The following is a 12,298-nucleotide window of genomic DNA, read 5'->3' as shown; positions in this document are numbered from 1 at the left end:
CAAGACAACTTTTTGGGGTACCCTAAACACTCTGCTATTACATACTACCTTTGAGAGTAAGATTTGCAGTACCTTTGTTAGACATTTTTCATGGGTTGCACATTATGGGTTCTGAGCTCATGTTAAAGGGTATTTTTTTGCTAGTAGGATATATGTAATTTACCAACTTTGCAAGATAGAATACCTTGTTCTGCAGAAATACTATAAAAATAATAATGTGTATTTAAAGAATGTCACTCCAGAGTGACATCGTCATTTTTATCTTCATTAGCATCCTCCTGCTTTTGTCATCTTTGTTGTTGAGTACTATATAGTATTCATGTAGAGATCTTTCATATAGTTCTGTGGATTCAGAGCCCCGTTTGATGTCAGGGATTTCCCCTGGGTGTCTCAGAATGGAAAGTTTATTTATCTTTCCACATCTTTTGAAAGGATTCTGGGGCTCTTGGCCCATGGCTAAGAACTAACTTTATTTCTAAAGTGTTTAAGTTTATTTTGATCCTAAGTTTAGTTGAGGAATGAGGCATAGAAGGGAAAAGGGCAGTTCACAAAGTGTTCTGCATGTCACCAAATGGAGAATCCAGTCTGTTCTGGAGATTTGAGCTGAGTTCAGGTTAGTTGAGGTTTGATTCTGTTTACACTTGGCTAACCACTACTTCCTGTTTCTAAAGAAAAAAACCTTAACAAGATTTGGACATGGCCCAGACAAATGTTTTGTAAAAGGGAAGTGTAAATGAGTTGGAACTGTTTCCAGATTAGATTCCCCTTAAAATACCCGTGGGTTTAAAGAGTGAAGGGAGAGTACTTGGCAAGGCTGGTGTGGTCCTGCGAACAGCTGGGACACTTTGCCAGGCCTGTGATGGCCACCAGACTGCACTGTGTCTGATATCCAGCCCCAGAGGCTGCTCTGCCTACTCCCTAACAAAGGAGAACTTAAGATGAATCTGGAGCTTTACTGTAATGTTCTAGGTTTGCTCTGATTTGTTATAGTTTAGAAGCTCAGTCTTTCCTGCTTGTGTTACCTAGAGCCTGCCTCTGTACTTTTTTTTTTTTTTGAGCAATTTTTAAGGAGTTTGTCCTATAAGTAACACACTAATATAACAGGGTTTTTAGCTGTGGATGTCTTATTTTGGAAAATTCTCTCAGGTGCATGGTATGCTTTTATTTTCATCTCTCAGAGGATTTATGGGAGGTTGAAGAGACAGCCATTCATGTTGCATTTGAAACTTAGCAGGCCAACATTTAAACTAAATATTTCACTGTTATCATCCATATCCAGTTTAAATGGAAGATATGTCTGTAATTAACATATGGTACTTTGATAGCTAAAAAGAAGCCCATAAACATGTTTTGAAAATAAAGCAATATCTCATCCAAAGGGCTATCAGTATATTGTCTTCATGTCGAAGTAAAAGTAAGATGCTTACTCATATCTGAATTTATCTTTCTGTTTTTTTTTTCTAGGTGTCTGTCACTAAGGCTGACCAAGAACTAGGATTTGCCATCCAAACATGCTTCATTTCTCCATCTTCAAACCCTGATAGGATGTCTGATTACACCATCATCGAGAACATTTGTCCTAAAGATGAATCTGTGAAATTCTACAGTTCCAAGAGAGTGCGCTTTCCTATTCCACAGGCTGAGATGGATAAGAAGAGATTCAGCTTTGTCTTTAAGTCCATGTTCAACACCTCACTGCTCTTCCTGCAGTGTGAGCTGACACTATGTTCCAAGAAGGAGAAAAACCACCAGAAGTTGCCTAAGGTGTGTGGGACTCCATCCTCAGGGACTGGCTTTTGGCATTGTTACACAAGGCAGTGACCTCCTGGGGAATTGGATCTCACGTTGAGGTTTTCGGTTTTGGAATTGGCTAGTTGAAGTAATAAAATCAGTGTGAGCAGAGACTAGTGAATTTTATGGAGTCTTACAGCATAAATCCTGACAGTATGATTTTTTTTTTCTACATATGCTACTTAGTATTACCTTATGAGTGATAAATCAGTACTGTTTTCCATTGAGGGAGAGGCTTGGCTTTATCTCTGCTAGTCAGCTAGTGTGCAGTGCCAGAATTGCAGCAAGCTGAAAGGACAAGTTCAGTGTGAGGATTAATTTTTCCAGGTCCCACTGAGACTTGGATTACAATTGTTTTTTGACCTTCTCTGTATGAATTATAAGGTTGACTTGTCTCAGAAGGATTTCTAAGGGAAACTAACAAATATTTTACTTTTTCTCAGTTCATCGTGTTTGTCTCTCTTCATTCCTTATACTGAACGAGTACATTTGGTTACCATAACAGAAGTCAGAACCCTTTGGCCTTGCTGGAATGCTACTGCAGGGGTTCCACAAGGTTAATTATGATACCTTGTTAGGTTGGCCTTATGTGTGAAAGGAATCTTCTGTTATAACTTTGTTTCAGTCACTTGCTATAATTATGTGTGACTTCCTATGTGCATTTGTGTGGTAGAAATCACATAAAATCACATAAACCAGCATAAGCTGGTTTCTTATCCTTTTGTAGTCAGTTATCAATCTCAAAGGCTAAGAATCAAGCTGTATCCTTACTAATGTATCATAGAAATTTCTCATTTAATATATATAGGCTATCAGAAATAGGTGTAGAAGTAAAAATAATCATTTAGTGGTTAAGCCTACTAGATTACCATGTATCTGAATCCCTTGCATTATTTCTCGAGGCATTTATTTCTTTGAGAATTTTGTCTACCTATGAAAACACAGCAGATCTGATTATAATCACTAGGGTACACAGACAAGGTGACTTCGACTGTATTTGTTTCATTGCTTTTAGAATCATTAATGTCTTAGCTTCATGGACATGTCACTTTCCAGTGACTGCGAAGATCAGGGCTCAGTGGACAGTGGTAGAGAGCCATGAGGAATGAGTGCTTAGCTATCGGACCCAGCTGTTTCCTCCAAGCAGAAAGGCAACTTTTAGGAGTTAGGGATTTCAGAGAGGAAGTCTGGCACTTAGCAGGGATCCTGGTTGGTGGCTTTGGCTGTTGCCTGTTTTGGGGTCTGCCAAAAGCATCTTAGCTACACAGTGTGTTAATCTGTGAAAATTAAACAATATTTTCTTCTAGAGCTCTTGTTCAGAGCCCCGAGGTATGGAATGTTAGGATATGACCTTGAACTTCAAGTCATGCTTTACATCCAGAACAGTAGAAAGAGCATGGACAGTTGACAAGGAAGGTCTGCTGCTTGCTCATGGGATTTTAAGCAAGTCCCTTGACCTGTTGTGACCTGTTCTATCCACATCTATAAGTCAAAGATAGTAATCCTGGGCCGGGGATTTAGCTCAGCGGTTCGGTGGCCTGCCTCGCAAGTACAAGGACCCGAGTTCGATCCCTGGTACCAAAAAAAATAGTAATACCTGGCTTCCCTCCTGGTTTTGTAAAGGCATTTCTTTTGTTTTGAGTGATGCTCTGTGGCGTTGTCGTCTTATAATATATGTCTGACTTTTGTGATTCCCAGAGCAGCCGTGATAGTAAGCCTTACACCTCCACTCATTTGTGATTGGGAGGGCTGGGACTTAACTAGCTTTTTTAGGGATGCCTTGCCATAGAATTTTTAAACAATTGGCAAATGGGTGTCATTTAGAATGTCACCTATTGATAAGCATTGGCAAGGAATTAATTTTAAAGAGACATATACTGGGGTATGATCATGTTTTCCAGGTGTCATGAACCCTAGGCATACTCCTTTATGTTTGAGGCCTTTAAATGAGTTTTAGAACATGTAAAGCAGATGACCCCGGGCTGGGGATATGGCTCAGTGGTATAGCACGTACTTAGCACGTGCAAGGCCCTGGGTTCAATTCCCTAGCCCCAAAACAAACAAAATAAAAAAGGCAGATGGCCTTGGAAAGTTTGATTTCCCAAAGCCTTTCCCAGGATTTAAAAAAATCAAAACAAACTTGACAACATGATTATCTTTTTGGATAACAAATGTAAAACCTGTCACCTTCATAATGTAATACATGCAGTTTCCCACAGTCACAAACACTAATTACAAATGTTTTCACAAACCATCTAAATGTAGCCAGCTTGGTGAAAAGCCAACATTAGTCATATAGTTCATATAGTTAGTTTTTCAAGCTAACTCTAAAACTTCTAGTTTTGTGGGAAGAAGTGATGAGGAGGACAGTATTTATAAGCCATCCAGTGAGATTTGAACCTTTCAGTGCAGCTGAAAACATGCTAGGCCTGCTGCAATAGCTCCCTGATTAAGGTTCTTTGAAAAAACACGCAGATCTCCTGTTTTCCTGTGACACACAGCTGTGAGCTGTCTGATAAGGGGCCACGGGGAAGCTATACAGGCCCAACTGGTGAAGGCACTTTCGAGTAACCTCTGACTCTGTGCTCTGCTCTGTCCCCGGCAGTGTGTGCCTCCCGAGGAAGCCTGTACCTCACTGGACGCTGCCATGATCTGGGCCATGATGCAGAACAAGAAGACATTTACCAAGCCACTGGCCGTGATCCACCAAGCAGAACCTAAAGGTGCGCTTTGGGAGGCTTAGTCAGGGGATACGAGCCTCAGGGCTGCTCTGAAGAAGAGCCAGTACTATAAATCAAAGTCCAGTTTTATTCAAAAGACCTGTTAGTAACCTTAGAAAAAGATTCTTTGTTCATTTTAGCTAGTTCTCCTACTGCCATTGTGATTGACTTGTGATACCTTTGCCAATTATTTCTTTAGAAAATTAGACTAGGGTCAGAGTTGTTTCTTATATTTACGTATGCTTCCGTGAGTGTGCAAGAAATGGTTAGAGCTGCCCCTGTTGTACTGACACTTGCACACAGTCCATGGCCCATCTTTCTGTGATCTGCTGATGGCAGTGCTGGCTATAAAGTGTTGCAGCAAGATGCTGATTGAGAACCACTGCCCAAATGCATTTCTTGATTGTTTTCAGAATTTTATACAATTGTGTTTGTTACTTGAAGCCAAGGGGCCTCTTCCTACATGTGCAGGAACTTTCAACAAGTTGTACCTTCTAGGACAAAAGGAAAGAGGTGCCCTGAGAAATGTGGCTTCAGAACCTGGGAGGACAGGCAGGGAAGACCCAGACCTAGTGTAGGGGAGGCAAGCTGATGCTGCAGCACAGCAGCCCTAAAGGATGTCAGGAGCAGCGATGAGGCCCTGTGGAATGTGAGGAACGCATCTGAGGGGGACCACATCATGGCTGCAGGGAGCACAAAACAGCAAGGACACATCAGGTAGCTGTCAACATCTGCCGTTTGGTTTCACCAGATATCCTATGGGTTAGCTGGGAAGTTAGAGAAATAACCTGTCCCGCTCCAGAAGCACTGCTGTTTAAGGGTGTCAAACTAAGAGAAGACTGGGAGCCTGAAGATTCTATGCTGCCAAGGTGAGATATTCCAGGCTAGGAGCTGCAGGCCACATCCCATCCCCCAGACCCAGAGCAGAGGAGGCAGTGAGCAGCCTGGTTCCAGCTGCTTAGCATTAGCAGCAGACCTGCTGACTGGTGGTGACACCAGATCTAGGGTCCCTTGTGATCTAAGCATTTCTGGATTAGGGTGTGGCAGGAGTGGAAGGGACATGGCTCTGGAACAAATGGGTCCTGCTAGAACAGAAGTGTGTGGGTCCTGGTGGTTTCTTGTTTGGCTGAGTGAGCTTTGTGAGGGTAGCTGTGCTGTTGCAGTTGTCATAGCTGGCTGTAGAAGCTTCCCCCAATAGAGGTAGGTAGGTGAGCATAGGGGTAGGACCCAGAGCCTACAACTCTGCTCTTGCTTGGCTTTTCCACCGACTGACTGAGAGACTGCAGAGAACTCATCTCACCTTTTTGGGTTTCACTTTTATTACTTGGAAAGGAGGAATTTGGCCCAGATAACTTTCAGAGCCCTCCCAGCTACAACACTTAGCGGTGCCATTGGAAGAAGCAAAATAATGTTTAATTCATTTCCCAGCCATCCTAAAATTGTTATGAGAGGGCATAGTAGATGTTTAGTATTTCGTCAGCAATGTTTTTTTGTTCTTTGTTTTACTTTTATCGATTGGTTTCAACCATTTGAAAGTTGTTACAGTCTTTCTTTAAATGAGCTGCCCAAATACTAATTCCTTTTTCTTGGGTTCAGGAGAAAAAAATAAGAATCATTCGTGTTGAAAAAAAAATCAATTGGGCAACAGCTGGCTCTGTTTTATTCTATGGAAGCAGTTTAACAATAGCAGCAGCTACCTTGCATTCCATCTGTTACTCTTACCTCTTAAGAGAGGTAATTCTGCCGTAATTGAAGGCAGCAGCTCGCTTTTTCCTGTGCCAAACAACAATTACTCATTAACACTGCAGGAGTATAATTTCCAGCAATTCATTCATTCTTTTAATTCTCGAGGTATTTTTCTTAGTAATTTCTCTTGTAAACTAGGTAATTGCTTTTACTCGAACTTTTGTGTAATCATACTAAAAGTTCTGTGTTTTCTTTATATAAAAGTTCAAGAGGAAAGTTTTACCAAGTATCAAAGCAATTTCATGAGATTTGCTGAGGCTAGATTTTAGTGGAGAAGCATGTGGGTGAAGAAAGTTTATTGCTTAGGTTTGTTAAACAAATTGAGAAAGTTACACTTTAGGTTAGCTTCCAAAAAGCGGTATGCAAATTAACTGTCTTAACCTTGCCCTGAATGGATAGTTTGCTGGCAGTTTTCAGCTTTGTGATGACTCCCCTTACCTTTTATGTTTATATTCCTTGACTCTAAAATCATTTGTCCTCAGTGCAGAACACTGAAGTCTGCACTTTCTCTTCACAGCGAATTGGAATAGTCATTTGAATAGGGAAGGTGACCATTTGCCTAATAGCATTGACTTATTTGAATAATAAGTGGGTCATGAGTATTCTTCCGGGAAGAGGCAGATCACCTATTGAGATTGTTTTGCGGGGTAAAATTTCCCCAATCCCCAGGAGAAGCTTCACCATCCTGTACTACGTTGGTGCCCTCTGAGGGCCATGCCAAAGTTCCAGCTCTTCCTGCCCATTTGATTCATCTTATTTTTAAACTGGTGGGTTTTCTGGGGTATCAGATAAAGGCAGAGAAAGTGGTGACCACCACTGCCAGTAACAACATGGATATCCTTCAGGTGGTGTTGTCTTCCTCTGGGGACAGGGAGAGTAGGCCATAAATAGTACATAAATATTTTTGGGTTCCTCTTCCAGGGCACTATTTGTAGTGGAGCACATCTTTGCCACCTTTGATCTCTAGGTCCTTTGGGAACCAGTGTTCTTTTCCTAAATTTTCAACAGTAAATGAAGGTGCTGGTGGTGGTGATAACCCTACATTTATTAATTATTTACTTGGTACAGGGCTTTGTGCTAAACGCTTTATGTAGATCATTGTGTTTAATCTTCATGGCACCTCTGTATAAAAAGAGGTTAAATAATCTGCCCACAGTCGTGCAACTTATAAATGGCAGTCAGGGATTCAAACCTAGGTCTTTGATCCTACAGCCTGTATTCTTGAACCCTATGCCTGATCCCAAATGGAAGTCAATTCTATTTTAATAAAAGCTACCAGGAACATAAGCATCTGTCTCTTCATACTTCCCTTCCCTCTCTTCATCCCTTGTCACATTGGTATTCAAGATACCAGCCAAATACTGGGTGAGAAAGGAAGGAAGAATTTTGAGAGGAAGATGAAGTTTTGTAGAAGTTTGTTCTGCTAAAAGGTTAAGCTGTTAGGAAATGTGTAAACTGTTTAAAAGTGTACTAAAGTTCAGAAGAAGTTCTGTGACTTTTGGATTATAACTCACACACATGCGCACACACACAAAACCCAAAACCTGAATAGTTTATGCATTCTATGGTTTATGGCAAAACAATTAAAATACTTGGGGTGGTGCCGTCCTACCATACTTTGTGAAATTTTTTAAAGTACAGTCATGCTAGTACTGTTTGCTTTGGATGCTGCGACCACTCTTTACAGCATTTGAGAACATTTGGGCTTACACAAATAAATATGGTTACACTATGTCAGTGATGATTTTTAAAAATGTTAAGAGGGAGGATAGTCTTTGAAACAAGGTGCATGTACACAAAGAAGTGTGGACATAAAAGAAGTGTGGACAATAAATGTTTTCCCCAAATTTGCTCTGATTCATATGCAATATTTGATTCTTGTCAAGTGAAATGCTTTTGAAATACTGAATTTTCTCCAGATTTCCACTATATAACATTAACATATAAAAGCACCTGCATATCATGAGCATGAATAAATGTTGATTTCCTTCCCTCTCAACCTCTCAGCCAAACTAGCAAGGTTTTTTTTGGAGGGGTTGGGTAAGATGGAAGAAGAAGTTGTGAGTGGCAAATAGAAATGAATCCAAGAGAGGCATTACTTTTTGGAACACACATTTGATTTTTCCAGAACAAAATACTGTAAAGGACCAGCCAACATTTGTCCTCAAGGTGGAGATGAAGGGAAACAGTGGAAAGATAGCAGAAATGTCTCACTGACAGAGTAAGACATTCAGTCTCTCTCCACTTGGGAGGGTATTATAGGGATTCTTATGATTTTATGTGCTTCATATTTTAAAAACTTCTATTTAGGAAAATTGCAAATACATACAAAAATAGAATGAACTATCATGAGCCTACCAGCTGGGTTTAGCAGCTATCTGTTTATGGCAAATCTTGTTTTATCACTTCCTATTGCCCACCAAATTATCTGAAAGGAAACCCAAACAGTTAATTTCATCCATTAATGTGCCAGTATGCATCTCTAAAGGTTACGAACCATCAAGAGATCTCAGGCAGGGAACCAATGATTAGATCATTTAAGAAGGTGGTTCTGAAAGCAATGTGAAGATTGGGTTGCTGGAGGAAGTGCACAGTAATGGGGTATATATATTATTTTTGATTACTTAGTCCACAACGTTTGCTGTGTCCTTACTATATGTTAGGGATATAATTGACAGATTATCCTGTCTTTCAGCCTTTCCAGCCTAATAGAGTGTTTCTCAGTCGGAACAGTATCAGCGTTTTGGGTTAGGTATCTCTTTATTGGGGCGGGCTGTCCTATGCATTATAGAATGTTTATAGTACCCATTAGCTGCCAGTTCAGCTCCTCTAGTTGTGATAGCCCATTGTTTCTAGACATTTCCACATTTCCAAAGTCACCCCCAGGTGAGAGCCACTATCTAGTGGCATGATACAGACCAGTGAACAGGCTTTTGCAAGGCTGACATAAATATTGAAAGAACCCAGAGAAAGAGTTCGGAAACTGTGAAGATTAGTAAAAATGTACCTTAAGTGGGGCCTACACAAAGTCGCCGGAGTCTTCAAAAGCCTTTCTCTCCCTGTCCTCCCCTTCGCCAAATGTCAGTAGATGTGGTACCAGTTTGACGCCTTGTTTCCCTTTAGGCTTGCTCAGGCCTGTGGTGTTTAGAACTGAACTGAAAACTGTAGGCCAAAAGCTGTGGTTGGTTACTCATGCATAACCCCAGGAATATACCATTTATGAAAACCATGCCTAACGATCTGAAGAAGGAAATTTTGGTTGTAGAGGTAGACCAAAATTTGCTTGGAGTTTACGAAAAGACTTAATTCAGAATGTTGATTATACCTTATTCTTTCTACAGAGAAGTCTATTAAAATTCTCTTTGCAGCAATATCTAGGATCCCTTTCTTACAATCATATCCTTTAACCCAAAGTAAATATTGTTACATCCACTCTTTTCCTTTCAGCATGCCAACTCAATTATAGGGTTCTGGTGGAGATGAAACCATTTTTGTTAGACTCAGGGGTTAGGGGATTTAGGGATAAAATATTAGAAGATAATATCTTTTAACTTCAGATTTGGAGTCTGTGCTTGTTACTGTTTATGCACAATCATGAAGGAACTTCACCCAGGAGAAACAACTGCTCCGTTTAGCTCTCTGAGGAGGCCCCTATCTGGGGTGGGGAGAGAAGATTAGATCACAAGTCCATTAAGAATTTTAAAACAGTGCCATCCATCACACAGCCCTTGCTATAAAACCTAAATTCTCACATATAAAGTCTCCTTAGGGAAGAATCATCATTTTTAAACCACTTGGGGATTCTGAGTGACAAAGTTTAACCACAGGCGGTCGATTGGATGGAACTCTTCCCAGAAGTGTGTATACTTCTCGCATGATGCACACTACTGAGACCTTTAAATGCCTTTGGACTTAGTTCAGTCAATCCAACTACTATGTCTTGAAAGTGGGTGAATTTTGTGGTTGGAGACCCCCCTACTGCATAGGGCTTGAGGAGTTTGCAATGAGAATATTAAGTGAAGGGTTTTTGTCAATTGGTAAAACACTATACAAGTGTGAAAATGTGAGGTATCACCATGGTTATTGCTCCCAATAAGGCTGATGGGACCAAACTCCCAGGAGAATTTTATTTTGTGGTTAGTGTAGGGAGTATGTGTTTCACAAACAATCCTCTCTCCTTTCACCCTGTTGAACTTCTTTATTTTTTTATAAACATCAGCATGCTGCTGCTTTTGGTCAAATTTTCACAAGTTCTTTTTGCTACACCATAGATTTCAGCATAAGCTGTGTGTTCCTTCTTTAGGAAGTGCAAGTGGAGATGTTAAAAAGGGGCACTAAACACATACTACTTTTAAACTCTAAAAAGAAGGGTGTTCTTTGTAGAAAGAGCTGAACATAATTGGCAGCACATAATAGTTCCTCTCTCAACTGCTCAGTTTTGCTGTTTTAGAATGAAAGCCATAGGCAAAACGTTCATTGTAGCTGCGACCATGTTGAACTTCATTTTGCATTGAATTTGAATTTCATACAAACATTCATGTATGTTAAGAAATAGTCTTCCCAGGCCAGGCCTGGCGGCACATACCTGTAATCCTAGCCCTCACTCAGGAGGCTGAGCAGGTGGATTGCCATGAGTTAGATGCTAGCCAGGGTTATCTAGTGAGTTTAAAGCCATCTTGAATTAGAGAGTAAGATCCTGTCTGTCTTTAAAAAAAAAAAGTCTTCTTTTGATTTTTAAGAAATTATTTCAAAATGTAAAATCTATTCTTATCTTGTGGGCCATATTGTCCTGGTCCCTGGTCTGTGCCTTGTTCACTGCTAAGGATAGTAATAATTGTGCACAAGCAGTAACTTAGTCGGTGCTCCCAGGCTAAGGACAGAATGACACTCTCAGTCACTAAGCCGGTGAGGCAGGAGTCTGGAATTCTGGTTCATTCCCTGCCCTGATGTTTTCCAGCTGTGACCTTGGGCTAGTCATAGGATATCGGAGTCTCAGGCTGCTCATTTGTAAAATAATGATAAAAATTCTTTCTGTGTCTCCCTCACAACACTGGGGTGGACCCCAAATGAAATCTTGGTGAGTAACTTTTTATGAACATGAAGCATTCTAGAAATACTGAGGTATACAAGCATTTTAATAGTCTTGTTTCCTCCTATCACAAAAACACATAAATGAGTAAGAACTAGACCTTTCCAAGCCAATACCGCAAATTAGTATATAATAATGACACCAGTGTAACAGAAGAGGGGTGAAATGAAGTGGGTCGGGGAGACCAGCCCTGCTGGGAGTGGCTGGAGCTGGGAGGGCTCCCAGCAAACATGCCAACAAAGCAGGCCTAGGGGAAGAAGGTGATGATGTGGAGCATGATGGGCATCTTGGGGAGCTTAAGTTTGAGGAGGCCAGCGTGGGTAAAGCGCCCCTCGGGAAAGCAGGCAGGGAATTCTTTGTATCTGATGCTGAACAGTTTGGATTTTCCCAGGAGTCATGAAGGAGCTGAACTGGAGCAATACAAGATCATCTCTGGACTATAGAAAATTCACTGTAGGATGTGAAGAAGGAAGTGTTTGGAGAGGGGCTGGTAGTAGTGAATACCTTTAGTAATGAAGATGAGTAATGAAACAGCTGAGCTATAGGACAGTAGCATTCAAAGGACAGAAGAATAAAGATACAAAATGTGTAAATTCTCAGCAGAATATTTTAAAAGTAGAATAGAACTGGATAAAGAAGATGTGGTTTTTCTATAAAATGGACTATTACTCAGCCATGAAGCATGAGAAATTAGAGTCATTCTTAGGAAAATGGATACATATTGAGGATATACTCTTTAAGTGAAATAAATAAGTTACACATGTGTAAATACTGAATAGTTTTTCTGGTGTGAATAAACTATAACTACATAAATAAGATCCTAATGATATAATTGACAACGTCAAATAGGAAGAAAGGGGCTAAAGGTGTAGGGAAAGTGAGAAGGGTAGGGGAAAGTTAATAAGGGAAAAGAGAAAATATGAGAAAATGAAAAAATGGACATAAAGTGTTT

At 40.4% G+C, this 12,298-nt stretch overlaps 1 protein-coding gene across 3 annotated transcripts in view; it reads left to right on the top strand.

Moving 5' to 3' along the window:
- Positions 1–12,298, top strand: part of Tgfbr3 (transforming growth factor beta receptor 3) — a 187,517-nt gene that overhangs the window by 157,002 nt on the left and 18,217 nt on the right. For all 3 annotated transcript variants that reach the window (XM_010644936.3, XM_010644935.3, XM_019210787.2), the window contains exons 13-14: positions 1,465–1,764; positions 4,397–4,514. In XM_010644936.3, coding sequence (XP_010643238.1) covers positions 1,465–1,764; positions 4,397–4,514 — 418 coding nt within the window. The remainder of the gene's footprint in view (positions 1–1,464; positions 1,765–4,396; positions 4,515–12,298) is intronic.

Source organism: Fukomys damarensis, unplaced genomic scaffold (genome assembly GCF_012274545.1).
Source record: "Fukomys damarensis isolate Sample0158 unplaced genomic scaffold, DMR_v1.0_HiC HiC_scaffold_33, whole genome shotgun sequence".
NCBI classification, from domain to species: Eukaryota; Metazoa; Chordata; class Mammalia; order Rodentia; family Bathyergidae; genus Fukomys; species Fukomys damarensis.
The sequence above is the reverse complement of the archived record's forward strand: the minus strand, read 5'-3'. Positions and strand labels throughout refer to the sequence as shown.